Source organism: Vombatus ursinus, unplaced genomic scaffold (genome assembly GCF_900497805.2).
Source record: "Vombatus ursinus unplaced genomic scaffold, bare-nosed wombat genome assembly UNPS02014798.1, whole genome shotgun sequence".
Lineage (NCBI taxonomy): Eukaryota > Metazoa > Chordata > Mammalia > Diprotodontia > Vombatidae > Vombatus > Vombatus ursinus.
The window spans coordinates 28,203,336-28,228,499 of record NW_020954576.1 but is presented as its reverse complement, the minus strand read 5'-3'; the positions used below and the strand labels follow the sequence as shown (position 1 = coordinate 28,228,499).

Below are 25,164 nucleotides of genomic sequence, written 5' to 3'. Positions count from 1 at the left end.
ACACACACACACACACACAACCAAAGCAGAACTGCTAATGACAGAAACTTATTTGATTTTCATTTCTTCCTATTTTTATCTTCATTGGAAAATCAGGGATGAATGAAGTAGCCAGAAGATCAGGGAAGAAGAGGAAAAAAAAGTCAGCTAGATAACCAGTCTCTAAACAACCCAGGGTTGACCACAGTGGTTACAGTGCTTGAGATATTTTACACTGGGAGGGATGACACTCCTATGCCTTCTTGTAGGGGACAAAGCCCCAGGCTTAGCAGAGTGAAGGAACAGCTTCACATGAACTGACTTCTCCTATCTCTAATCACTAATAAAGCCAAGTCTTTGAAGCCAAGAGTGAAGTCTGTGGTCACTGGGAAGCTTTGTAGGGTCATTTTTAAGACTTTGAAGAGGAACTGGCCAAAACTTAGAGGGAAAAAAAGCCTCTTTTTGAGGAGATAAAAGAGAATAGATGGTTGTCTCTTCCTCTATCTTTCTCTACTTTTAAATTCTCCTCTCTCCCCTTGCATCTTTCCTCTCCTTCCTCCTCCCTTCTTTATTTACATATATGCATAAGGAAATAGTCTATATCCTATGTGTTCAAGTATTTAAAAGGGTTTAGAGCATTGGATTTAGAGTCAAAGGACTCTGGTCAAACCCTTACTACCTGTATGAACTTGGATGAGGCCTCAGTTTCCCTATCTGTAAAGTAGGGGTTGGAACAGATGACTAGATGCCCTATTGATAGGGATCTATAAGGTCCCTTTTGTCTATAAATCTCTGATTATCCTAAGATGTTCCCTGACTTTCAAGGCACTTGTGGTCCACAGTCTCATACTTGACCAAATCTTTTGATCAGACTGTATTTTTCTATGTCCTCATTCCTTTCTGAAGGTATGCCTTGCCTCTTCTATTTGATGACAAGTTTCACAAGGAGAGAAAAACTGAATCTCTCATTCTCTTTGATCCTCCCAATGCCTAGCACATGGCTGGTTATATAGTAAGTGTTGAAAAATATCCTTGTTAACTTATATGAAATCTGACCATGTTGATGAGCTGAGACATACTGAAGACAGCAGGCAAAAAGTGGGATGACCATACTCTGTTATACTTAACTGGGGAGGGCTTCATGGAGGAGGTAAAATACCTGACCTGGTTTTGAGGAGAGAAATAAGAGAGTGTTTGGCTTCCTTGGGTGAGAAGAGATTTATAGTTGGAAAGGACAACCAGTGAGAACGGCATACTCCTAAGTGAGAGAGGGAAGATGTAGGCTTCATATGAAGAAACAAATATACAAGGAAATAGTGGGAAAAAACATAAAACTGCTAGGTAGAAGGCCTTTAAAAAAAGGCTTCTCTCTTTCTCCCTTTCCTTTTCTCCCTTCACCTAGGAAGGCCAAAAATGTCATAGCCAACCTTCCTTGGAGAGGAGGGTCATGGCAAATTGTGACATTGCCCTTGTCCAGTGAATGATTTCTTATCTAAGGTATTCATGGGCCACTGATAGGAATTTACTGGGAAACAAATTCCAGAGATTATACTTCTGGATTGGTGCTTTACCAGGCATTTCACTCTATTATTGGCATTGGGTGGGAGATGAAAGGAATTTGGACTTACATGGAGGTCAATGGTATGAGCCAAGAGTGCTATGCATTCAACAGGTGATACTGAGCTATTATTAAAACAATAATAATAACAATGATAATAACAAACAATAATAAATTATTTCCTGATAATCATATGTAAAGGATAAACAAGAGGGAAAAAGGAGAGGGAAGATGTAAAGGGAGAAAAGAGGAGAAAAATAAAAAGAGAGGAAGAAGAAAAGGAGGGGGAGGAGACAACAGCAAGGGGAGAGGTAGCACGGCACATGCTATGGTATATCTAGAAGGCCAGCCTGGAATCAGCCAAGTGGTTCAGTGGATAGAGCACCAGATCTGGAGTCAGGAAGACTCCTCATTCTGAGTGCAAATCTAGCTTCAGATACTTACTAGCTATGTGTACCTGGGCAAGTCACTTAACCTTGTTTGCCTCAGTTTCCTCATCTGTAAAATGAGTGGGAGAAGGAAATGGCAAACCAATTTCTTTGCCAAGAAAACCCCAAATGGGGTCACGAAGAATCAGACATGACTGAAAATGATTGAACAGCGAAAGGTTCAAATACTTCCTCAGACACAGACTAGTGTGTGAGCACAAGCAAATCACTTAACCTCAATGACTCAGACAATTCTCTAAGATAGGAGTTATTAATCGGGGGTCTGTAAATTTGTCTTTTTGATAACCACATTTCACAGAATTGATTTCCTTGTTAATTCTATGAATTTTATTTTGCTCATTTTAAGACATTATTCTGAGGAAAGGTCTGTGGTTTTCACTAGGCTGCCAAAGGACTCCATGAAACAATAAAGGTTAAGAACCCAAGCTCTAAAATAAAGAGATACAGATAATTTGCCCATCTGCATAATGAGTTTCCACACAGGGAGCCTCCCCCTCTCCCTAAAATCACAGATTGAGACCAGAAAAACATAAAAGAGGAAGAAAATGTTGACCTCAAATGTTAAGTGCCCTACCAGCTACTTCTGGATTTTAGCTAGGTTGTGTGGACTTGGAGTTAGTGAAGGCCTGGGTTTGAATCTTGTCTTTGAAACTAGCTAGCTGTGTCACTTAATTTAATTAACAGCAAGTCCTTTAGTTTCTCTGAAGCTCAGTTTCCTCATCTGTAAAATGGGGATAATGCCTGCAGAAAATTACCACATAGGGATATTTTGAGGTCAAATGAGACAACATATATAAAATACTTTTAAACCCTAAAACACCATCTAAGTGTTAGTAATTATTATGATTTTATTATTATCGTTGTTATGTTTTCATATCATGATTACTTCATGGAGGAGGCAGGATTTCCATTCAAATTTTGAGGGGAAAAGATGGATGCTTCCCTTCTCCCACTCCCACTCTAGCATTTACATAGCACTTTGTCTTGTTATATCACTTATCTCATTTTATCCTAGAATCAGGAAGACCTGAGTTCAAATCCAGCCTCAGACATTTCCCTTAACCTGTCTGACTCAGTTCCCTCAACTGTAAAATGGGGGTCATGGTAGCACCTACCTCTCACAAGGTTCTTGTGAGGATTAAATGAGATAACATTTGTAAGGTGCTTAGTACAGTGCCTAGAACATGGTACAGGTTTAATACCTGCTTGTTTTCTTCTTTTCTTATCCTTACAACAACCCTGGGAGGTAGGTGCTCCACTTTTACAGATAAGAAAACTGAGGCAAACAGAGGCCAAGTGATTTGTCCAGAGTTACACAGTGAATAGCTAACTTTGTGAAGTGGGATTTGAACTCAGGTCTTCCTGACTCTACATTCAGTGGTCTGTCCTATCTGATTGTCTCCCTTAGGTGGGAAAAAGAACAACCAGTGAGAGCTAAGAGATGGTTCAGGTAGGTTGGGCTCCCCTTTTCTAATACTCAGCAAACATCCTGGAATTCCTCTTAGATTTCTACCTCTTGTAACAAAATTAACTACAACAAATTGTGCTACTAGACCAACTCCCTCTTTGGGACTAGAGGCCTTACTGTGGTGTGTGTGTGCATGCGTGTGTGTGTGTGTGTGTGTATGTGTTTATGCTATTTCTGTCTGAGAGAAATGATTAAAAATAACTAATATCTTGGGGAGATTCAGAGCGTTCCTCTTCTTCTAAATTCCTCATTTTAAAAAAGTTCAGTTTCTTGAAGAACATTACTGATAATGAGATTGCATTAACTCTTGATCTTGGTCAGACCCCACCTAACCTTACAAGGAATTTAATCTAAGGCAGAGAAGCCCATTGTGTTCTATCAAGTTAGGGTGAAGACAGGTCCTTTTCTCTAGACAGTGAAAGCTTCTTGTGGTCTGAGTAGAGGTCACTCTCAGCCCCTCATTGACCACCTACTCTTTCAAAGGGTATAGTTCTCTGCCATGATTGTGTTTGGTCTAGGAGAGATGGTCAAATGACTATCCTTCTATTAATAACATACTGGCCTTATTAATAAAATGATTAAATTACCCAGAAACTATATCTCTTGAACCTTTTTAATCATCACATGTCCATTCTTATCCGTAAACTACCTGAGTGTAAAGGACCATGCACACTTGACTTATCTTTTACAATGCTTAAGCCCATTATACAGTTGTGAGAAGTTAAATCCTACTTGACAATGATGCTAACCAAATGAAACCCCCTTTTTTTCGGTATTTGATCAAGGTAGGAAAAGAAAAGATGAAGAAAGGATCTTTTGTCTTGAATGTCTAAGCTCCCAAATGTGATATGACTCCATGACTGTGAGTCAACATCATGTTGGGGTTTCCTAGAGTTTATAGGTTTAGAGCTGGAAGGGACCTTGGAAACCATCTCGTTTAACCCCTTCATTTTATAGATGAGGAAATGAAGCCTAGAGAGGTTAAATCACTTGCCAATGGTCTCACAGGTAGTGAGTGACCCAGACAAGATTTGAACTCAGGTCCTATTGACTTCAAATCCAGCATTTTGTCAAAGCCAGCTACTTCTCCCTCATGCCCCTACTCAGAACCTCCACTTTGCACGTTCAAAAACTTAGCAAATCCTCTTCTCTTTTTCTTAGCTGAGTGAATGACCAGACAATGGCAGACTTCATGATCCATGGAAAGTTGAATGGTACTGACCTGGGAAGGAAATGTGTCTTGAATTTGGTCTGGAACATCCTGGCAAGAATGACCAAAAGTAGCACCAGAAGGACACTGGTTGCTGTGAACGCCACTATTTTCCATGTTGTCAGTAGGGTCTCATGGGGATTGGGCCAAATTTGCTCTGTTACAGAAGAGAACACAGCAATACAGTAAAACTTCCTTCCAGATTTTCAAGAAAGCTATCACAGACAAGCAGGTTTGTAAAAGTTCCCTTTGTGCTCATTTGCTGGATTTATTGGACAAACTGAAAAGCTCATGGCAAGTCTACTGCACCCCTTAGGGTTCTGCAGAGATAATGGTTGACAACCATCCAGCACATATTACACCACATTAGATGCCACGTAACATTTTAAAATGAATCTACTAAGTGAGATTTGCCCAGAACTCAGACGGGAAGCAACAACATTGTACTTCCATGCTAGCTAACTTGGATAGGAATCTAGTCTCAGATCCTCTTCCAACCAAGCTGCCTCTGACTCTCCAGGATTCTACTTATTGAACAAGGAAATCTCCCCCATCCCACTACAAGGAAATCCATTCTTTTTTTTTTTTAGGCAATTGGGGTTAAGTGACTTGCCCAGGGTCACACAGCTAGTAAGTGTCAAGTGTTTGGTCTGAGGCCAGATTTGAACTCAGGTCCTCCTGATTTCAGGGCTGGTGCTCAATCCACTGTGCCACCTAGCTGCCCCAAGGAAATCCACTCTTAACAGAGGTTATGCAGGGTCCCCTTCACTCCAAGAAACATTAAAGTAAAGGCAAATTATAGGATTGTAGATTTAAAGCTGAAATTGACCTTCCTTAGAGGACATCTAGTCTAACTGACTCACTTTACATTTAGGGAAACTGAGTCCCAGGAAGGCTAAGTCACACAAATATTAAGTGGCAGAAGTGGGATTGGAACCCAGGACCTCCAACTCCAAATCTTGCACTCTTTCCATTGCATCACATTGCCTTACATTGCCTTCTAATATTTTTCTACATGTGCCTTCAGAATTATCCTACTTGTACCATCCTGGACCATCACTAGTCGTCCTGATTTTTGTCTTGCCACTGGACTTCCATGACTCTGGAAGAGAGTGTGAGGCTGATGATTTTGTACAACTCTGCCTCACTTAAATCCAATTCACGATCAAGTCAAGACATCACCCCATGATGTCATTGGTCCTCTTCAAATACAAACAAAGAAGAACAAATTCATAGCTTTGGGGCTCAGTTTGAATAAAACATGTTCATAATTTCCTGGATAGATCATAAGTTACTTGAGGGCAGGGTCTGTTTCATTGTTATTTTTATGTCATTAGTACCTAACATAGTTCCTGGCACATAGTAGGCACATAGAAAAGTTTCTTGATTGAATGATTGATAATTCTGATGAAAAGAAAAAAAAAGTCCCCCAGGAGCAATGCAATCCTGACACCCTTTTTACCTGATTTTACGCAGAAGACTTGATAGGACGGAAACCATTCTCCATACTGGCAAGTGATATACTTGTAGTCACTGGTGAGGCTGTAACCAGGATCACAATAGAACTCAATCACAGTTCCATGATTGAAACGGTCACAAGGCCTTGGATGGCAGATATAGTCTCCATGACTCACAATAGGTGGAAGTGGACATACTTGGACAGAAGGAAAGAACAAAACATTCAGTACCTGTGTTCTTGAGCTATGTAAGGCCTGAGAAAATCCAATTAATTAAAGATACTCTTCTAAATTAGTTATCAGATTATAGGGTCATTGCTTTTTCTCCAGCTTAGTCAATGGAAGGTCAGATGGGAAACACACTGAAATATTCTGAGCGTGCACTGCTGTCATGTAATGTCAAGAGGCAAATCATAAAAGAGATTCTTCTTACAATACAGAGGATATACCTATTAAATAGATGTCATCAAGTTGCTCTATTAATAACGCATGCTATTGTATGCCAGGCAACCTAGTAAATAATGTTAAGGTATGTATAAGTAATACAGAAGGGGACAAATATCCTAAACCTAAACCCTGTTGCTAAAACGATGAGATAGATGGGGGTGGGGGGGGGAAGGGGGGTGACATCTAAGATTACAACACTGTGGTCCTCATGTTTTCATCCAAATGCCTCATCACAAGTGTTTGTTGGTGGTTAGCTACTGAGCTATTTATTATCTGGCTGGGCTTATGGATCTGGCTCAAAGCATCACCATGAGAAAAAAGGAAAGGGAGAAAAAATCCATTTCTAATTCTCTAGTTTAGGGCAGCTGGTTGGCACAGTGGATAGAGTGGTGGGTCTGGAGTTAGGAAGACTCCTCTTCCTGAGTTCAAATCTGATCTTAGATACTTACTAGCTGGGTAATCCTGGGCAAGTCCTTTAACCCTGTTTGCCTCAGTTTCCTCATCTGTAAAATGAGCTGGAGAAGGAAATGGCAAACCACTTCTGTATCTTTGCCAAGAAAACCCCAAATTCAGTCATGAAGGGTCAGACATGACTGAAAAACAACTGAACAACAACAGTTCTCCAGTTTAAGGTGCCTTGGATTGCAAGGCTGAAAGAATTACATTAATAGGTGGCAAAGAAGATATGGCATTGAACTTGGAGTCAGGAAAGCCTGAACTCAAATCCTACCTCAAATGCATATTAGCCATGTGACTCTGAGCAAGTCACTTAATTGTCTTCAGCCTCAGTTTCCTCATCTGTAAAATGAGGGGAAAATAGCACCAACCGTACAAGGTTGCTGTGAGGATCAAGTAAGATAATGCATATGTATTTAAATGTATGTGTATTTAAACCCTAAAGCACTATATAAACTTTAGCTATTTTATTATTAATAATAGTAAAATGGCCAGAAGGAAAAAACTCTCTGAGCAGTTGCCATGGCCTTAGTGGTGATTGGTGGCCTTATATTTTGTGGCCCAGAGAACTGGCTTTACCAAATAGATACAACAGTCAGTCAATAATCACTAGTCATTTTTAAGTGCTTACTACGGGCCAATCAGTCAGTTAATAAACATGTATTAAATGTCTACTATGCTAGGCACTGTGCTAAGTATTAAGGATACAAAGAAAGGCAAAAGACAGCCCCTGCCATCAAAATTTAACAGGAGATCTAACATGCCAGCAAACAAGCAAGACATGGGATATGTTGGAGATAATCAGCAGAGAAAAGGCACTAGAAGTAAGAGGGATTGGGAAAGGGTTCCTGTAGGAGGTGGGCTCTTAGCTGGGACTTGAAGGTAGCCAGGGAGGTCAGGAGGGGGAGATGAGGAAGAAGATCATTCCAGACACGGAGAGACGGTGAAAATACACTGAGGAGAGAAATGGAGTGTCCTGAGCAGAGACTAGCAAAGAGGCAGAATAGGTGGGAGTGAGTAAGGTGTAAGAAGACTAGAAAGGCAAGGGGGGACAGGACATAAAGGCCTTGTGCCAGAGCTACAAATGCCAAAGTGGGACAATCCCTGCCCTAAAGGAGAGGGCAAGAGGGGAGGAGGGCAGAGCGGTGTTCACAGACAAGTAAACACAGGAGATGTCTAGAAAATTTTTTTGATTTTGTTTTGATTTTGGCTTGGGAACACTAAGAACTGGGGACATCAGGAAAGGCCTCTAGGAGGACGTGGCCTATGAATCGCACCTCAGAGGAACCTAACGTCTCTGAGTACTGGTGGTGATGAAGAAGGGCGTTCCAGATACAGGGCCAGCCTGCGCAAAGGTACAGAGATGGGCGACAGAATGTCCCATATGGGACGGTGGAAGTGGCCCCACTGGACTGGAGTACAGAGTGTGCGAAGGGCAGTAATGTAATCAGCCTGGAGAGGAAGGCTGGAGGCAGTTTGAAGGGCTTCATTGCCAGAAGAACTTGTGTTTGGTCCTAAAGTTGATGAAGAACCAACGGTGCCTTTTGGATAGGGGTTCAGCTCAGGCTGTTTTGGGGCATTTTGAACTGAATTTCCTAAATGTATCTCAAATTCAGTGCCCTGACAAATGAAAATAACTCATAATCCTTCCCTCCAAACCCACAATTCTTCCAACCTTGCCTGTTTCTGCTGAGAGTTACCATTATCCTCCCAGTCACCCAGCTTCACTTCCAGGGAGCCATCTTCTCTCTACTCTTTCTCGCCTCGGATACCAGATCAGTTCCCAAGTGTTGTCTTTTCTACCTACACAACACCGCACCCCCCTCCCCTTCTCTCCATGCCCACAGCCACCGCTCAAGTTTAGGGCCTCATCACCTCTCACCAGGGCTACTGCAAAAACCCTCCTAACTGGTGTTCCTGCCTCGTCTCTCCCCTCTCCAAACACAGGATTATAGATTCTGAACTGAAAGTCACCTTCAAAGCCGTCCAACCCAACTCCTCAGTTTCTAGTTTCTAGTTTCTGGTTTTCAACTTGTTAGTTAACACAAGTACTGAAGATGGAATTTGAACCTAGTACTCTATCTATATCATGTAGCAATCTATCTGTTACACAGCTACCAACATAGACCATGCAAGCACCATGGCATTGTCAATGGAGAATTGACCTCAAAGACAGGAAGGCCTGGGCTCTTGTCCAGCCTCTGACGTATACTCATTCACTTCAAGTGTCTGCCTATGTGAGGCCATTCCTGGTCCCACCAGCTGCTCTAGAGTATAAACTCCTTGAAGGCAAGAACAACTTTTTGTTTTCATACCCCCGTTCTTTGCACAATCCATAACATATACTAGGAACTTATCAAATGCTTATTGTTTATTGATCTTCCTTTGTCTAGGATCTCCTATCTCTAATCTATCTTCCAATCAATCAATCAAAAAGTGTTTATTAGGTACCTACTATGTGCTAGGCATTAGGCTAGCCACTGGGAATACAGAGACAAAATTGATACAATTCCTGCCCTTAAGTAGATGCATTCTATAAGAAGACCACATGTACACACATTTTTCCATCTGCCCCAACTCACCCTCTGCCCAGATATCACTGTGATCTCTCTCCTTCCTGCCAGCTTCCCTGCCAATTCCCCCTTTCCCTTTTCCTCTCCCAGCTGGACGCCAATCCCCTAGCCCTACCCTATTGGAGGAAATCCAGAGAGCCAGCTTTTTTCTAACTGTAATAGAAACTTTTTTGATTGTGAAACAGACATGGCCATTCACATGGCTTCTATGAGAAAGAAGTAACCAATTACAATCCCTTCAGTAAGATGAAGCACCACCAGGCCTTAGTATCTGATCTGCTGCTGGACCCTGCAGACCACTGGGAATGGTCATCTGACTTGCTGCTCAATCCAAAGGATCTTTGTGTCTGTCCATCCACCCTGAGGTTGAACTCTTCTATATGTGTTATCTCCCTTAATTAGAATATTCTTTTATTTTTCTAATTGTGTCTCTAATACTTAGCACAGTGCTTGGTACATATCAAGTACCTAGTCTCTCTATCTTGGTTTCTGTCTCAATCTCTGTCACTCTATTTCTTACTTCCTTTCTTTCTCCTTCCCTTCTTCCTCCCTCTCTCCTTTTCCTCCTTTCCTTCCTTCCTTCTTTTTCTCTCCCTCCTTCCTTTCTTTCTTTTCTTCCTTCCTTCACTTCCATCCCTCCCCTCCTTCTTTCCTTTTTTTATACATATGTCACTGTTTGGAGACAGTGTGGTTCAGTGAAAAGAGCCCTGATTTGGGAGTCAAGAGACAAAGTGCCTCCCTTCCTGGCTCTGCCACAAAATGTACTGTGTGCAGTGTAGTCTCTTTACCTTTCTGAGCCTCAGTTTCCTCATCAGTTAGATGAGAGGAGGTTGAGCAAGATGATCTCAGAGTTTCTTTCCAACTCTAGTTTCTGTACCTTGATGGCTCTAAATAATCCAACCCAGCTGCTGCTGTGGATATCTTCAAACCCACGCCTTGAACCACTAAGGGATCCTGCCAAGAAGTCCACAGAAAGAAAGTCTGCTTTCAAGTCCTTCACTTGGCATAATTAAATATTTTAAGCCAGTGCCTGGCAGTGAGCACAATCATACACAAACATACAAATATGAAGGACTAAGTTTATTGGCTAATTTATCACAAATTGTCAGCCAAAGCTCAGCTTCAGGCTTTTTGATGTTCATTCCCTGTATCTGGCTCAGGGTGGGTTGACCATAAAAAAAAAAATCAGAAATGCCACTCTGGGCATGGGTTATACTCAGCCTGGAGTTCTGTGTCTGAACTGTCCTGCTGGGGAAGCAGTCGATGTAAATAGATGCAGATGATTTTGATATAATTTGAACAATGCATGTTTGAATTCTTTTGAAACCCATGACCTTCATACTTTTTTTTTTAACTGAAAGCCCCAGTGGACACAGAATGCAGCATAAAAGTTAAGAGGAGGCAAGGTGAGGGAGGGGGAAAAACAGATAGGAGAGAGAAAACAGTCCAATGTGCATTCCTGGGAGGCTGATTATAATGTGCGACAATGCCTGTTCCCCAACCCCCAGAGACCCCGGGCTCTGTTTATATTCCCAAGACCCTATTTTTCTGACAACTTAGATCAAAAAATGAGGGGATGAAGAATAACAAGATGAAGGCCTGCTCAGGCAGTGTTCAACACAGTCATTGGGGGGAAAACCGACAGGGCAATCTTTTTAGAAGCCTGAAGGGGTATTCAGGACTTGCTTGTTTTTCTCAGGCTAAGTCAATTCTCTCAAACTGAAGAGAGGGCAGGACGACAAGGAATTAGCAAGGTTGTTTATCAAAACCAAGATAATGCCCTGACAGATTGGCCTATTCCCCAGAAATGCATCCAACTGAGTTACTAGGGGCTGATTTCTCTCCCTCTGCCTGACCTATACGGAACCTCATCAACCCTGGACCAACTGAAGAGGAGAGGGAGGTTGTATGACAAGTAAAACAACCCTTTTACCTCTCAGATCAGCCATTCAAAGAGGCAAATGCCCAAGCGGCTAGACTTCCACCTGCTATCACGCTCAGAGTTGGGAATTCCAAGTCTCCGCATGACATCAAGAGACAGCCAGATTGGGGCTGGCCTCCAGAGCATCTGGAGACAGAACACCAGTCTGATCACCAAGTTTTCTCAGTAGCTAGATAAAAACCACCCACTGCAGAGGGCTTAATTATGAGGCTGTCATAACCTGCTTGTAATGGAGATGTATTTTTACCCCAAGCTCAACAGCAGAAACATTCGTCTTCACACCTCCTAATTTCCTTCAGGATGACACCTGACAGACTGATAGCCTGGCTTCAAGGGAAATCTTCTCTGGCAGGAATTTGATCTTTGGTAACTACGCACCCCCTTTCTTTAACTTGGAAGGAAGAAACAACAACAACAACAAAAAAGCTTCCTGGCATTACCCATCAGGTAGAGGAACTTGAATAAAGATGGTAATACTGAGCTCTTTCACACTTTCCACCTCTTCCAAGAAGAGTGACTAATTAAATACAAAAGCCCTAGAGTTTTGGAATGTTCTTCTACTCAGTGGAATGCATAGAAGATGAAAAAGAAAGAAGATGGTTTCATGTCTCCCAGGAGGGACAGGCAGGGAATGCAATCTGGTGCTGGGGTATAGAAAGCTCAGATTGGGACACACCTCGATTATCCACAGGGTGGCTGGGGCTTGGGTGGAGAAGCGATTAGAGACTGAGGATTTTTGCTCAATTAGAACAAGTGGCTTTATCGCAAAGAAACCACTCTTCTCCTGTTTTATGCATCTTCTTGGAGGGTGGTGACAGCTTTGTGGGCTACAGGAATATCCTAGGTGCTGCTCTGGTATCTGTGGTATGCTGGTAAATATTTAACAACTGGATCTCCAAAAAGATGGAGGCACTTTTAAGTTTAATCTGCATTATTGACGTTTTCTCCATTACTTTCTTAAGTTCAAACAATCATCCAGACACTCAATCAAGCCTTTATTTGTAGCACTTACCAAGGTGCAAATGCTCACACTGGAAATTTAACAGTCAGCACTTGTGAGCCAGTAGGAGCTGATTTTAGCATACCCCTGGCTTGTAGTTTAATTTTTCCCATGGAACACGGCTGCACTTCCAAATTCATATAATACAACAGTGGCACTTCACAGGATTCTTTATTTGTACTATTCAGAATCTAGTTGTGCCTTAGTCTAAAGAAACAGAATAAGTAAAAGAAGGGAGGTGTTGCATTATATTTTAGTATTTAGACAATAAAGTCATTGCTTCTGTACATCTTAGCCAGGGAAGGTCAGGTAGGGAGCATGTTGAAATGTTCCAAGCAGGTGTTGTCAAATTATGTTGCAAAGAAAATCATAAAAGAGATTCTTTTTTTTTTTCCAGTGTGAGGAATCCAAGAAGAGTGTGTGTGTGTGTGTGTGTGTGGTGGGGGAGGGATTCATGGTTAGAGAACACTTGGGCGATCAATGGAGGGGGAAATTGAAGTGATTTTGTCATTGGAGTATATACTACAGACCACCTGGATAGAAACAGGAATGAGACAGGGATTTGGTAAACATCACAAGCCCGCCACAGAAGCACAGTGATGGCAGACTTCTATTATCCAGCTATGTGCTGCAGGTCTCTCTTGGCCACATGAAGAGCAGTAGCTAATAATGTCTTGACCAGCTGTGCCTGAGGAGGAACACCGCTTAAAAGTTTATGTAAAGACAGATGGAACAAAATGCCTCTTTTGTTTTCGGACTTGCTGTGAACTCTGCCTCCATCTAGCACCTAAGCTCTAAGCTAATGAGTGATAGCTGTTTTGCAAGATTCAATTGAGCGCCACAGTACCTGACAAAGAACTCAATTTCATACAAAAAGACCACTTTGGCCTAGCTCCAATGAGTTAGCTTCATAACACTGGGTGCACCCCATATAACTGATCTACTCTGCCAGTGTGGCAGGGCCTCTCCCTGCTGTTGGAAGGGTAAGCTCACCTTCACTTATCTTTTCTATTACTTTGATGAAGTTCTTTTACTACATTGTGGGTCTTCATTGCCATGGTATTCCCTACCACCCAACCCTAATTCAGGCCTTTCAGAGTTTACACTTGCCTTAATAATGATTATATCTTTCAAAAGATTAGTCAGTAATTTATTAAGTCCACTAGTATTTATTAAACACCTACTAAGTGCTGAGCAGCTAGGTGCAGTGGATAGAGCACCAGGCCAGGAGTCGGGAAGACCAGAATTCAGATCAAGCCTCAGACACTTATTAGCTGTGTAACCCTTGGCAAGTCACTTAACCCTAATTGCCTCTGTTTCCTCATCTGTAAAATGAACTGGAGAAGGAAATGACAAAAACCTCTCCAGTATCTTTGCCAAGAAAATCCTACGTGGGGTCATAACCATATAATAACTGACCATGGCTTCGTCAAGTAGAGGTCACTCCAGAATGACTTTTTCCTTTCTGATGATGTTCCTAAAGCTGGTAGATCAGAAGAACACTGGTGATTGAGTTTACTTAGATTTTAGCAAGGTCTTTTGTTTGTTTGTTTGTTTTTGGTGAGGCAATTGGGGTTAAGTGACTTGCCCAGAGTCACACAGCTAGGAAATATTATGTGTCTGAGGCCGACTTTGAACTCAGGTCCTCCTGACTCCAGGGCCAGTACTCTATCCACTGCGCCACCTAGCTGCCCCTGCAAAGCTCTTTTGACATGGTATTTCATGATATTCTTGTGGAAAACATGGTGAAATATTGGTTAGATTCTAGTATAATTAAGTGGATTCATTCAGTACTACTTGAATGTCTGGATTTAAAGAATTATCAATAAGGGTATGATGTAAGCTTGGAAGGAGATCTTCAGTGAGTTCCCCAAGGATCTGGGTTGAGTCTTGTGCTGTTTACTATTCTTATCAAAAAAACTTGGTTAAAGGCATGGATGGAATGTTTATTTTTGAGATGATACAAAGTTGGGAGGAATGACTAACACAGTGGATGACAAGAGGATCTTGACAGGGAAGAGCATTGGGTGAATATAATAAGATGAAATTCAATAGGGATAGAAGATAGCTGTCCACAAGTATTTAAGAGCTATCATGTAGAAAAGAGATTATATTTGATTTACTCAGACACAAAGGGCAGTACTTAGAAGAGTGGGATAGAATTTGCAGAGAAGATTTCAGCTCAAACAAGGGGGGAAAATTGAAAAACAAACAGGGCTCTCCAATAGTAGAGTCAGCTGCCTGGGAAGTAACTAAGTTTCCCACCACTGGAGGCTTTCCAACACAGGAGGCACAGACCAGATGGCCATTTGTCAGCACATGCCTGACAGTATACGGGTTGTACTAGATGGCCTTGGAGATCCCTTCCAACTCTGAGATTCTGTGATGCTGTCTTAAGATCAGCCACAATATGTTTCAACCTATGCCAATCTTTTTCTTCTAGGAGTTCTGAAGGACTGTTCTCTTGGTTACACTTCCAGCTGTGATCTTAAGTGGGTTGGAAAAATGGCAGTTCAGGAGGCAGGTTCATTGTCTCATTGTGTCTGCTCTTTTGGGCCAGAAATAGAAGAAGATTCTTCGAGGTAATGTGGTTGTCTGAGAAGTTCACTGGGGGAGCCAAGATGGTGGAGTAGAAGGAAACAATAGAGTGAACTCCTCCCCCAAACTCCTCCAAACAGATAGAAAAAATGCACAGACCAAATCCTGATGGGGAAATCTAAGACAAAGTCAGTGAGTGCTTTTTCCATCCCAGGTCAGCATAGGGAGATAGAGAGGTCTGTGGGCTCTGGGAATGGGGTCTGGTCAGCAGTTGTGTGCATAGAACACTCACTCTGGTACGGTGCCAGGAGGAGCTGTCCATCAGACCCTTACTAGAGTATCTCTAAACCCCTACCAAGGGCAGTTTGATGGGGTCAGGTACCAGCTGGTAGCTTTGTCTCCCACTATCCAATTCTGGGTCACAGATCCAGGATGGGCTAATGAGGGGACCTGCACCTTGGGGTGGTGTTTCTGGTTAGGGAGGCCCTTGGCAATGTTCTGAGAAAAGAGCAGATTCAAGAGCGAGCAACCATGGTATGGTTCTGAAGACTGCTGAGAAATAACTAGGCTAGAAATCCCAGCCCAAAGAAGAGCCTGTAGTTCTGTGTCTCAGAACCAGCAAAGCTTCCCAGCTGCCTGATAATGACCAAATCCAGCAGTAATCTACTGTTGTTCAGACCTAAACCCAAGTCACACTTGCAGAGCTCAGACCAGACAGACGGCAATCAGATGTTACCTTGGGTCAGGTTATTTCAGAAGCATTGAAAGATTTCAGGTCCCTGGCCTAAGTTGTCCCTGAGGTCCTGGAACAACACAATACTTAATACCCCAAGAAAACAGACCAGATCAGCTCCCTTCCAGAAGTGCATAGAGCCTGACCTTAACATCAAGCTTGAAATCAGGAAATAGACTGGCATAATGAGTAAACGAAAAAACAATCCTACCATAAAAACTATTATGAAAATAGCTGTATTCAAGACACAAACCCAGAAGAGAAGGACTCCAAAGAGTCTACAAGCAAAGCCCCAAAGAAAAATGGTGTGGTCACAAATTCAGCTAAAATTCCTGGAAGAGATGAAGCAAAATCTTTAAAAAGAGAAGAAGTTTTAAAATGTTTTTGTCAATGAAATAAAAGTATTAGAGGAAAAAATAATTGGAAAAGAATTTAGAGCTATGGAAGAAAGAACTGGAAGGAGACAATAGTTTGGCACAAGAGGTACAAAACCTTGCCCAATCAACAAACTCCCCAGAAATTAGATTGGGCCAAATAGAACCAAATGACTAGAAATAGCAAAGAAAGTCAAAAGATTTTAAAAAAATTGTTTTTGAAGAAAATGTAGGGTATGTTATAGCAAAAACCATTGACTTGGAAAACAGAGGAGAAATTTAAGAATCATTGGACTGCTTGAATACCATGACCAAAAAAAGAGCCTCGACATCCTATTTCAAAATATCTTAAAAGAAAACCACTCGGAGCTCTTCAAACCAGAGGGTAAAGTGGAAACAAGAATCCACAGGTCAGCTTCTGAAAGAAACTCCCAAATAAAAATTTCCAGGAACATTATAGCTTATATTCTAATAGGGGAAGATGATACATGTGTCCCCACCGAACCCTATCATCATCAGGTGTCATAGAGGGAATTTAATTAGACAGAAATCTTAACAGTGGTTCTATGTCATGCCTGGATGATCTTAAGAAAAGAATGGAAAGAGAGGGGAAGAAGAATATACTAGGTGGAGAATGGAAAGGAAGGTAGGGAAATTACCTCATGCAATCTCACAAAGAAGAGAAGGTGATAGAGAGCAGCTTGAACCTTACTCTCATCTGAAATGGTCAAAGGCAGGATATACACACATACAGATGGGTATAAAAATTACATGTCACTCAATAGAGAAACAGGAGAAGTGGTAATTAGTGAGATGGCAGTTTAAGGGAAGGATTAATGTTAAGCAAAGCAAACCATAAGAATGTGCAAAAATATCTATAGCTCTTGAACCAGGAGAACATTATAATCAGTAACAGCAATGTTGTGCAATGATCAGCTATGACTGACTTAGCTCTTCTCAGCAATACAATGATCCAAGACAATTCCAAAAGACTCATGATGGAAAATGCTATCCACCTCTGGAGAAAGAAGTGATGGAATGAAACATATTATTTTCACTTTTTTTATTTTTGTGCTTTTTTTCTCTTTTGTTCTGTTTCTTCTTTCACAACATGACTAATATGGAAATATGTTTCACATGATTGCATATATATAATCTATATCAAATTGCTTCCTGTCTTAGGGAGGGGGAAGGGAGAGATGGAGGGAGAAAATTTGGAACTCAAAATTTATAAAAAATTACTGTCATTGGAAAATGAATGTAATTGGAAAAAATAAAATACTCTTTAAAAAAACAAAAAAATTAAAAAATATATTTATAGCTCTTTTTGGAGGTAGTAAACAATGGGAATCTGAGAAGGTGCCCATAAATTGGGGAATAGCTAAACAAGTAATGGAATATAAATGTGATGGAATAGATAATGCTGTAGGAAATGATGAAATGGATGGTTTCAGAGGTACCTGGGAAGACTTGTATGAATTGATGCAAAGGGAAGTGAACAGAACCAGGAGAATAATTTACATAAAGTGATGGCAATATGATAAAGACAACAACTTGGAAAGACTTAGGAACTCGGATCAGCGTAATAACCAAACATGATTCCAGAGGGCTAATGTTAAAACACGAGAGGTAAAAGACTTAAGAGTGCAAAATGAAAGATGTATTTTTTTTTTGCACATGGCCAATGTAGAAATTTGTTTTGCTTGACTATTTGTTTGTAAGAGAGGTTTGGTTTTGTTTGCTTTTCTTTCATTTTCAAGAGGGGTGGGGTGGGTAGGAGGGAAAGAATGTCAATTTTTACTGATTTAAAAAGTAAAATAGAACTTTTAAAAATAATATTTTTTCTCCCCAATTACATGTAAAAACAACTTTAAACATTTGTTTTTTTTAAGTTTTGAATTCCAAATTCTATCCCTCCCTCCCTCCCCAGACAGTAAGCAATCTAATATAGGTTATACATGTGCAATCATATAAAACATTTCCATATTAGTCATAATAAAATAGAATTAAAAAAAAAAAGATCATTGGACTTGGAGTCAGGACATAATTAGGTTTGAATCCTGCCCGACACTAGCTATATAAAAACGGGCAAGTCACTTTCACAAGTGGCATTTATTAAGTGCCTATATATGGAAAGGAAGGTTGGGAAATCTGTGCTGGACACTGGGGATACAAATTCAAAGAATGAAATAATACTTATTCTCAAAGAGTGTGTAAACTCCTCCACTGTAAGCTCCTTAAAGGGAGGGACTGTATTGCTTGCTTATATTTATATCCCTAGTGCCTGGCACATAATAAGCATGTAATACGTGTTCTCTCTCTCTCTCTCTCTGTCTGTCTCTCTCTTGCCTTCTTTTTCTCTTTCCATCCATCCACCCATCCAACCACCCATCTATCCATCTATCCTCACCATCAGCTGGAAGGATTAGAAAAAGTTTCATGAAGAAGGTCATGCTTGAGCTGCATTTTGTAGGAAGAGAAGGACTCTATGAGGCAGCAGTGAGGACGGAGCACATTTCAGGCATGGAGGACCACTGGTGCAAAGGTCCAGGGATAATGGTGAGAGATAACGTGTTATGTGTTAGGAATAGAGAGGAGTGGCATTCACCTCAGCCGTAGACTTCAGGATGGAGAATAATGTATAATGAGGACAGAAAGATGGGTTAGGACCAGCTTAGAAACTATGGGAGAATGTAAGGCATGTAGAAGACAGTCTCAAAGGACATATGCCCATGAATTAGTTAAGTCATGTAAACTTTCTGAGCCTCAGTTTCTTCATCTATAAAATGACAAAGTTAGATTAGATGGCTTCTGAAGTCCTTCCCAACACTAAATCTGTGATCCTATGAAATAACTAGCTAATACTGCAAGAAAGGATATAAAGAAACTGCTAATTGGTGCAGTGGATAGAGTGCTGGGTCTGGAGTCAAGAAGACTTGAGTTCAAATCCAGCCTCTGATACTTCCTAGCTGCGTGACCCTGGGCAAGTCACTTGAGCTCTGTTTGGCCTCAGTTTTCCCATCTGTAAAATGGGGATAACAAGAGCACCTACCTTGTGGAGTTGTTATGAAGATCAAATGAGATAATAATTGTAAGTGCTTAGCACAGTACTTGGCACATAGTTATATAAATGTTAGCTATTATTATTATTACTATTATTATTATTATTATATAATACATCCTCTTAAGTATCTTGGGGATTCAGAAAAAGGAGAGATCATCAAAGGCTAGCATAATATTTGGAGAAACAGCTCAAAAAACCCCAAGTTCTGTCCTCAAATCTTTGGTTAGAGACTCTCCCCACTTCTAAACCAGTTTTTTTTTTTTTAATGCTCTTGTGTTTTAACTGAGACTTGGCCAACACAGTTGAATCATGGGCAGGAAAGAACAGGGTGGAGGAGTACACATGGATTTTTTAGCAGTAGCTTTTGTAGCTGTCATTGTATCAGCAAAATTCCTACAAATGGGGCCATTTTGAGTCAAAATCTTAAAGCAGAGTCAGTCTGTTACTGAGCTTATTAGAGAATTTAATTCTTCAGCCCTTCCTCTGTCCACTTACATATTTTTGGGTACTTAGCTCTCCCCATCTTCATTCTGACTTCCATCCTCATTCCTGGCACTTATCCTTAAACCTAAAAGCTAAAGTCATTTTTAAAAAATGTTTTTAATTGAGGGCTTAAGGGGGAAAAATCTTTCTCTGTATTTTAAAAGCCTCTTTATATCCTCTCCATTTTCTCCCTACCAACACCCAATCCTCCCCCACTCCACCCCCAAATGTCCGTAACTAGAATACTTAGAAAATAACCTGTGTTCCTGGACACTTGAGAAGAGATTAGGTTTCTTCTTTAGGACCCCTTCAGTTCCAGCCTGTGCCTCAGAGCTCATCAGTGCTATTATGAACAGAATAGCATCTGGGTAAAGATAGCAAAAAGTAGACATGGCATCCCCTCTTTCATGATTCCTGCAAATCTAGGAAATATTTGCAGCAGTCACGGACTTTATGAGGCTCAAAATGTGGGTATTCACTGGTTACAGGCAGTATCCAAGCAAGAACAGTCAATAATAAATCACAACGATAGCAATTCTAATACTTGCAGTCTCCTGGCTGTATTAAGACTGTTGCTATCTGATTGGAAATAAATGGTGTCCAATAATCCAAATGGTCACACGGCATATCTTCTCACTATCCAACTGGCTCTCTCTGGAACTTGGCAGTGATAGAAATGTGGGCGGGAAGGGGTGGGAGGGAATGAAGAAAAAGTTCCCTTACATGCAAAATATTGGGAAATGATTAGTAGTCCAGTTTAGTCTGAGTTTTGATGATGTGAAGAGAAATAATGTGAAATACAGCTGGGAAGGTAGGTGGGGGACAGACTGTGGATGACTTTGAATGCCAAACTGAGGAATCTGGATTTTATACCAGAGACAATAGGGAGCCGCTGAAAAACTTTGAGAAGAGCAGTGGCATGGCCAGACCTGTACCTTAGGACAATTAGTTTGGAAGCTGTGTGGAGGATAGATTGGGGGTGAGGGTGGGGTGGAATCAGAGACTGAAAGGAAGGAGAGCAATTAGGTGATTATTACAATATTCTAGGTGAGAGGTTACATGGAAAAATGGTGTGAATAGGAGAGAAGGGGACAGGTTGAAAGAATGCTGTGGAGGCAGAATCAGCAAGTTTTAGCAACAGATTAGCTACGGGGTAACATGAGGGAGAGAGATGAAACAAGGATGAGGTTGAGATTATGTACCTGGGTAATGAGGTGGAAGGGAAGATGGTGGTGCCCAAAACAGAATTACTAAAGTGTGGAAGAGGGGGAGGTTTAAGGAAGGAGAAAATGTGTTGGGTCTCATATATGCTGAGTTTGAGATGCTAATGGGATGACTAAGTAGAGATGCCCCGCAGGCATTGGTGATGGAGGATTAGAATTTAGAGAGAGATTAGGGCTGGAGATGTATACATTACTGGGTCTTAATGAAATTTTAAGTTTTAATAGCTTAAAACTACTAAACATGTGACATACATATGTTATATATTATATATATTATATATGTGCAAGGTGTGTCAGAAAACCTTACTACATATCTATATATTATGCATAGTATATATACACATATATTTATATGTGTGGCTATATAGATGAATCTTAAATAACTAAATGAATGAATGTATTTAATTCCGGCAGCTAGGTGGTATAGTGGATAGAGGATGGGGCCTGGAGTCAGGAAGACCTGAGTTCAAGTCTAGCCTCAGATACTTACTAGCTGTGTGACCTTGACCAAGTCACTTAACCTTGTTCGCCTCTGTTTTCTCATCTGTAAAACGAGCTAGAGAAGGAAATGATAAACCACTCCAGTATCTTTGCACAGAAAACCCCAAATACGGTCACAGAGTCAGACACGGACTGAAAACTACTCAACAACAAGAAGAAGTATTTAATTATTTAGTAACTGTCTGCATGGGGATGATGAGATCATCAAAGGAGAGTGGAAAGAGAGAAAAGAGAAGCAGGGACGGAGACTTGGGGGATTCCCATGCTTGGGGGACAAGAGTTAGATGTAACTCTCACCTATGTTTTGCACATTAGTAGGTGCTGAACAAATAAAGATTCCAATGTGTTCACAATAAACAAGAATATTGCCTACCTTGCAAAATTCCCAGAGGGCCCCAGTTCCAATATTCATCCTGTATTAACTCAGTATTACTAATGGAAATTATTCATTTTTTATCCTAAAGAGAGACCCATATGATAATTATTTTAGTAAAGTTTCTTCACTCTCCATACTGATAGAACATGACAGTGTTTATGTGTATTTTTAGTGGGGAAAGTCAGGACCTAGGCTGTCCCACCTCTGAGAATCCTAACAGAAAAAAAAGGCAATGTTCTTTAACACTTTCAAAACAAAGCTATTTAATTCTTTCTTCACAAATGCAGCTTTAGCTGACTGACAATTATTCCCAGGATCGAGCAGATCTCAGTACAATAAGGTGTGATAAAAATGGAATTTTTAATGCAAAACTCCTTTAATTTCATCCCAACAACATTTAGAATATTGAGGTGGTGGTGGTGGATGTGGGGAAAGTCAAAGAAACCAAAAAAACAAAACTATAAAAACAACAGTTGACAATCTGAGGTGTGAAAAATGAAGTAGGTGTGTGGGGTTAGGGGGACGGTAGAAAAAATCCCAGGTCTTCCTAAGGAAGCGGAATAATTGGTTTAAAAAAATGTAAAGAAGCTGTTTATTGTCAATCTGAAGCTGTCAATCTTTTTTAAAAAAAAATGCTGGTGGTAACAGATTGACAACAATAGCTTCTTTCCATTTTTCCCCCTTAGCCTCATCTTTCCTCTACTGTGACACATGTTCTTTGAGATTTCCATCAGGATATTAAACTTGGGGAAGGCCACTGGTCAAGATGCATTTCTGAGGAGCTGAATTCTCCCAGGACTGGAAACAAGAAGCCAATCGACCTAGTCTGTCTTCTCTATGTTTGGCATTAGCTGAACAACCAAGAGTCCAAAAGCAAAACAATGATCAGCCCTTTCTGGGAAATTTATTGAGGAAGGACCTAGTCATCTTTCTTTTCTCTTTCATCTTTGCTTCCTACTCTCCAGATTTCATCTTTATGTCACTCAAATTTATTCCCCCTCTTTCTAGCTCCCTTTTAAGCACTGTTTTCTCTGTGAGAATGTAAGCACCTTGAGGGCAGGACTATTTACTTTTTATTGGCACTTGTATCCCCAGGGCTTAGCACAGTGCCTGGCACATAGACTAGTTCACTTACTGTATAGCCTTTGGTACTCTCAGGCTGAGAGACTGTTATTAATTAGTCATTCCAGTAACCTGGGAACAACTTTGCTATTTCCATTTTACAAAGGAGCATATGGAAATAAAGAGAAAAGAGAGTCATAAAGTCGACTTTTTTTTTAAAAACCAGAATGCTAGCTTTACAAGTACTCCTATTGAATTTCATCTTATTAGATTTATCCTATCATTCCAGACTGACAAGATTTTTGCCAACAGATTCATGTCTTCTGAAAATTTAAGAGGTGGGACTTTTGTGCTTTCATAGTTCACTCATCAATGCCATTGATCGAAATGTTAATTATCACAGAGTAGTCACTTGTTTCTGTTATGATGCTTCATCAGTGCTTGCAGGCAATCCTGGGTTTTTGAAGGCTAGGAAGCTCTGGAAAGTTTAACAAAGATGGAAATACTTTTGAGTACAATTCCAGCAACACGTTGTGTCTGTCTTCCAAGGGACAGCCTAGCTAATAACCGAGAGGCTCATAATCAGTATGCTTATTATGATCTTCCTTTCTTTTTCTTTCTTTCTTTTCTTTTTTTTTCTTCCTTCCTTCCTTTCTCTCTTTCTTTCATGTAAGCTTCTTATGAATAAGGATTGTTTCATATTTTGTCCTTGTATTCTCAACACCTAATACAGTGCCTGACACATAGTAGATGATTAATAAATATATGCTGATTGATTGCTGGCCATTTGGTGATGAAATCTTTGTCCACAGAAATCCATGAAATAAAATGTTACAATACCTTTTTCAGTCTAACTCCCCTGGGTTTCTGCAGTAATACTGGCAGCCTCAAAGTAAGAGGGACAAACAGTGCTAAGCATCATTTATTTCTTAGACCACCTATAAATATTAACTTAGTTATTGGTACTCTTAATAGTGTGAGATTCTTATCCAGCAATGGGCAAGTGAGCATATTCTTGGAGGAAGAGAATTATATCAATATTGATAGTATCACCAAAAAAGAAAACAAAAGACAAAAGAATGCTGAAACTAAATGGAATGGTTTACAGGTTCTCCTTGGAGAAGCAAATAAAGGTGTTGGCAAAGTTGTTTTTATTGTGTATTAAAGACAATAAGAAACATGGCTTTGTGGAACATCTTGTCATTCCATATTGTAGGACTTATGATACATATTTCCAAAAAGACTACCATGCAAATCATTTTAGAGAGTGCATCAAAATCTGGGGCCAAGGAAAAAGAGGCAGAGAAATTCTACAAAGAACTCAACAGGATCTTCTAAATTAAACCAATATATACTTTGATACTTGGTGACTTCAATGACAAGAGGAAAGAATAGTTTAAAAAAAATGGGAAAATATGGATCAGGAATAAAGAATGAGACAGGCCAAAGACTTGTTTGTAGACTGCACTCAGATGTCTATGCATCACAAATGTATTTTTTTCAATGAAAGAATTAGGAGGCATTAGACAGAGTCCGATGGTACCACACAAAATGAAATTGATTATATTTTAACAGACAGGAAGCAACTCATTACTGACATGGTATTCATTTCTGAATCAGCTGCCAACTTATTAAAACAAAAACAAAATTAATGCAAAGCTAGAATAACACAAATGAAAAAAGATACAGTATGCAGTTAAAACAATTCCAGTTTAATTTATTTTATCAAACTATTCATGCTGGAAAATGGGATATGACCAGAATAAAGAACATTAATACCAATTACAATAATTTCATACAGAAGTTTAATGAATACAAATCAATTGCCATAGCAATGAAACCAAAAGGGTCTAAACAACACCTTAGCCAGTAAACACTTGCCTTACTTGCCAAGCAGAGAAACAAAGCAAACAAAGGCAACACCGATTTAAAATACAAATTGTCTGTAAAATCTTACAGAGAGACGCATAGTAGAAAAATCATAAGCAGTATCACCTAATAAAACAGAAACAGTGGAGGGTTAAACCAATTTCAAGAAAGCTTAATGCAAGACCCAACTAAGCCAAGTCATCTTGAGGACATTTAAGAAGGAAGCTAGAAGGACAACGGACAGATGCACAAGATGAAAATGATCAGCAAAGATTTTTTTTTTACAACAAACTGTTGAGGACAATAGGACGCTACACTTGGATTCTAACATCACAGTGCCAGATGGGCTTATAAAAGAGAGAGAAATGGCACTGAAAGGAACAAAGATGCGGAAAGCATCTG

General features: G+C 40.3%; 1 protein-coding gene across 3 annotated transcripts in view; it reads right to left on the bottom strand.

Annotated features, from left to right (window-relative positions):
* The window catches only part of LOC114049898 (sushi domain-containing protein 4-like), a 228,872-nt gene that overhangs the window by 9,545 nt on the left and 194,163 nt on the right, over positions 1 to 25,164 (bottom strand). For all 3 annotated transcript variants that reach the window (XM_027871347.1, XM_027871348.1, XM_027871349.1), the window contains 2 exons: positions 6,127 to 6,318; positions 4,677 to 4,821 (listed from right to left, as the gene is read on the bottom strand). In XM_027871347.1, coding sequence (XP_027727148.1) covers positions 4,677 to 4,821; positions 6,127 to 6,318 — 337 coding nt within the window. The remainder of the gene's footprint in view (positions 1 to 4,676; positions 4,822 to 6,126; positions 6,319 to 25,164) is intronic.